Genomic DNA, 3206 nt, shown 5'->3' on the forward strand with positions numbered 1-3206 from the left:
TATTGCTACAAAGTCATGCCGTTCGGATTAAAGAACGCTAGAGCTACTTATCAGAGGCTGATCAGTAAGATTTTTAAGGGCAAAATGGGAAGCACTATCAAGGCTTATATTGATGATATGATGGTCAAGAGTAAGAAGAAGAACGATCATTTAGCGCACCTGCAGGATGTGTTCGATGTGTTGCGCCAGTATGGGATGAAGCTTAATCCAGCCAAATGTTCATTCGGCGTAAGCTTCGGTCAATTTCTGGGACATGTGGTTAATCATAGAGGAATTGAGGCCAGCCCAGCACAGGCAGAAGCCCTGATAAAAAATACAGAGCCAAAGACAACTAAGGAGGTGCAAGCACTCACCGGTCGAATAGTTGCACTAAGCCGATTTATTTCCAAGCTTTTGGACCGCTGTAAACCTTTCTTTGATACAATTCGAGGGCACGGAAGGCAAACCTGGGGGGATAAACAATGACAGGTGCTAACCAGCCTAAAGGAATACATGCGCAACCTTCCGGTTCTATCTGCTCCCGAGCCGAATGAGAAGCTCTTTCTGTATCTTGGGGTATCCAGTATAGCGACTAGTGCCGTTCTGATCCGTTGCAAACAAGGAAAGCAATTCCCGATATTTTATGTTAGCAAAATAATGTCTGAGCCGGAAAGAATGTACTCAAGGGCCGAACGAATGATCTTGTCGCTGGTCAACGCAAAAAGGAAGCTTAGACATTATTTCGAATCTCATCCGATCGTCGTTTTAACAACTTTCCCTTTAAGAATGATCCTGCACAAACCGGACCTATCGGGGAGAATGACCAAGTGGGCCATTGAATTGAGTTCATTTGATATTGCGTACGAGCCCAGGACGGCAATCAAAGGTCAAGCGGTGGCGGATTTCCTACTTGAATGTGATGCTGAAGATTTAGTGGAGGATTACTTGTGGAAACTCTTCGTGGATGGCTCTTCGAATCAAATGGGGGTAGGGATTGGAATCCAATTGCGAACACTAGAAGGAACCACGCTGAGCCAAGCAATAAGACTTGAATTCAACGCAACCAACAATGAGGCAGAATACGAGGCTTTGATAGCTGGGCTGAAGTTGGCTAAAGAACTGAAGATCAAGAATCTGATTGCTTATAATGATTCACAACTAGTCATTCGGCAAGTCACTGGGGAATATGGGACCAAGGATAAGACCATGGAAGCATACCAAACTGCGGTTCTGCGTGAGGCGAAAGGTTTCGATCAGATCAGGTTCATCCAATTGCCAAGAGAGTATAACGAAGATGCCAACCGCTTGGCTTGTAGTGCATCCAGTTCTGGAGAGACTTTGGCTAGGGTCATCCCGGTTGACGTGCTGGTCCAACCTTCCATTTTTTATGAGCTGCCTAATCCGAGCACTCAGCATTATAATGTTATACCATATGAGCCGAGCTGGATTGATCCGATAATGGCTTTCATACGTAATGGTGTACTCCCCGAGCAGAAGGACGAGGTAAGAAAAATTAGGTCCAATGCTATAAAGTATGCCATTGTGCGTGATCAGTTGTATAGACGCTCCTTTTCGGGTCCATATTTGAAGTGTGCTACCCCAACAGAGGCTAGACAGATTATGCGAACCATTCATGAGGGAGTATGCAGAAATCATTCAGGAGGAAGATCTTTAGCACACAAAGCAATGACACAAGGGTACTTCTGGCCAAACATGGCACGAGATGCAGAGGAATTCTCTAGAAGATGCGATAAATGCCAGAGGTTCGGGCCATTGATACATCAACCACCTGAAGACCTGCATGTAATGGCCACCCCATGGCCTTTTGCGCAGTGGGGGATGGATGTGGTTGGCCCTTTGCCGACGGCAAAATTGCAGAATAAGTACGTTCTGCTAGCAACTGATTACTTCACCAAATGGGTAGAAGTAGAGCCGTACCCTAGTGTCACCCAAACTCAAGTAAGACGCTTCATCTGGAATAATATTATCTATCGTTTTGGCGTGCCAAGGTCAATCGTGATGGACAATGGGACCAACCTTGATAGCAAGCAAGTGAAAGAGCTGCTGGAAGAATATGGAATCAACCAGAAGTTAGTAGCAGTCAGTCATCCCCAGGCTAATGGTCAAGCCGAAATCACAAACAGGACAATATTTGCTTGCATTAAGAAAAAGCTAGAAAATGAAAAAGGAAAATGGTTAGATGAGCTTCCGAACGTCTTGTGGGCTTACAGAACAACCCCACGATGGCTGACTGGAGAGAGCCCATTCGCTATGGCATATGGCACCAAGACGATGATACCAGTCGAGCACTTGGTTCCAACTGTAAGGAGCTTGGCGTGGGATCAAGAGCAGAATGATAGAATGCTAAGGTTTAATCTCGATTTGCTGGAGAAAAAAAGGGATGCGGCTGCAGTAAGGCTTGCCTCTTATCAACAGACGCTTGTGAATAGCCATAACAAGAAGGTGAGGCACAAAGACTTCGCTCTTGGTGACCTGGTTCTGAAAAGGAAGGTGGGAATAGTCAAAAAGATGTTCTCCCCATGGGAAGGTCCATACAGAATAGCAGAGGTCATAAGGAAGGGGGCGTACGTCCTAGAAACTATGGTAGGAAGGGTGGTCAATAAGCTATGGAATGCTACGTCCCTGAAAAGGTACTACCAGTAGAAGTAGAGTTTAATTTCAAACAATATGCACGCTTTAAATTGCATACTTGCAAGTGTATGAAATTCCCCAGTTTTATAAAAAGTCTTTTCTTTGCTCAAAAAATTAATTGACACCCTTCCCATTCAGCAAAGTTAGTGGCAGCTGGCACTTTAAGTCGAACGTCAAACACTTGCTGAAAAATAAAAATAAAGCCAAGTGGCAAGAGGCGTTCAAGCCGAGCGTTAGGCATTCAGCAAAGTTAGTGGCAGCTGGCACTTTAAGCCGAACGCCAAACACTTGCTGAAAAATAAAAATAAAGCCAAGTGGCAAGAGGCGTTCAAGCCGAGCGCCAGGCATTCAGCAAAGTTAGTGACAGCTGGCAATTTAAGCCGAACACCAAACACTTGCTCAAAAATAAAAATAAAGCCAAGTGGCAAGAGGCGTTCAAGCCTAGCGCCAGGCATTCAGTAAAGTTAGTGGCAGCTGGCAATTTAAGCCGAACGCCAAACACTTGCTCAAAAATAAAAATAAAGCCAAGTGGCAAGAGGCGTTCAAGCCGAGCGCCAGGCATTCAGCAAAGTTAG

General features: G+C 45.1%; 1 protein-coding gene across 1 annotated transcript; it reads left to right on the top strand.

Annotated features, from left to right (window-relative positions):
* The first annotated feature begins 492 nt into the window (after positions 1–492).
* Positions 493–2643, top strand: LOC132313899 (uncharacterized). The gene is made up of 2 exons (XM_059812836.1): positions 493–2069; positions 2211–2643. The coding sequence occupies exons 1-2, from the start codon at positions 493–495 to the stop codon at positions 2641–2643; spliced, it is 2010 nt and encodes a 669-aa protein (XP_059668819.1).
* The last annotated feature ends 563 nt before the right edge of the window (positions 2644–3206 follow it).

This window comes from Cornus florida, unplaced genomic scaffold, assembly GCF_030987335.1.
Source record: "Cornus florida cultivar Cherokee Brave unplaced genomic scaffold, ASM3098733v1 CherokeeBrave_3.0.0_Hap2_Chr06, whole genome shotgun sequence".
Taxonomy (NCBI): Eukaryota; Viridiplantae; Streptophyta; class Magnoliopsida; order Cornales; family Cornaceae; genus Cornus; species Cornus florida.

Coding starts and splice junctions, on each gene's coding strand:
- LOC132313899 (XM_059812836.1), top strand. CDS start 493: ATGCGCAACCTTCCGGTTCTATCTGCTCCCGAGCCGAATGAGAAGCTC. Junction 2,070..2,210: donor GAATATGGAATCAACCAGAA/GTTAGTAGCAGT, acceptor GTGGGCTTACAG/AACAACCCCACGATGGCTGA.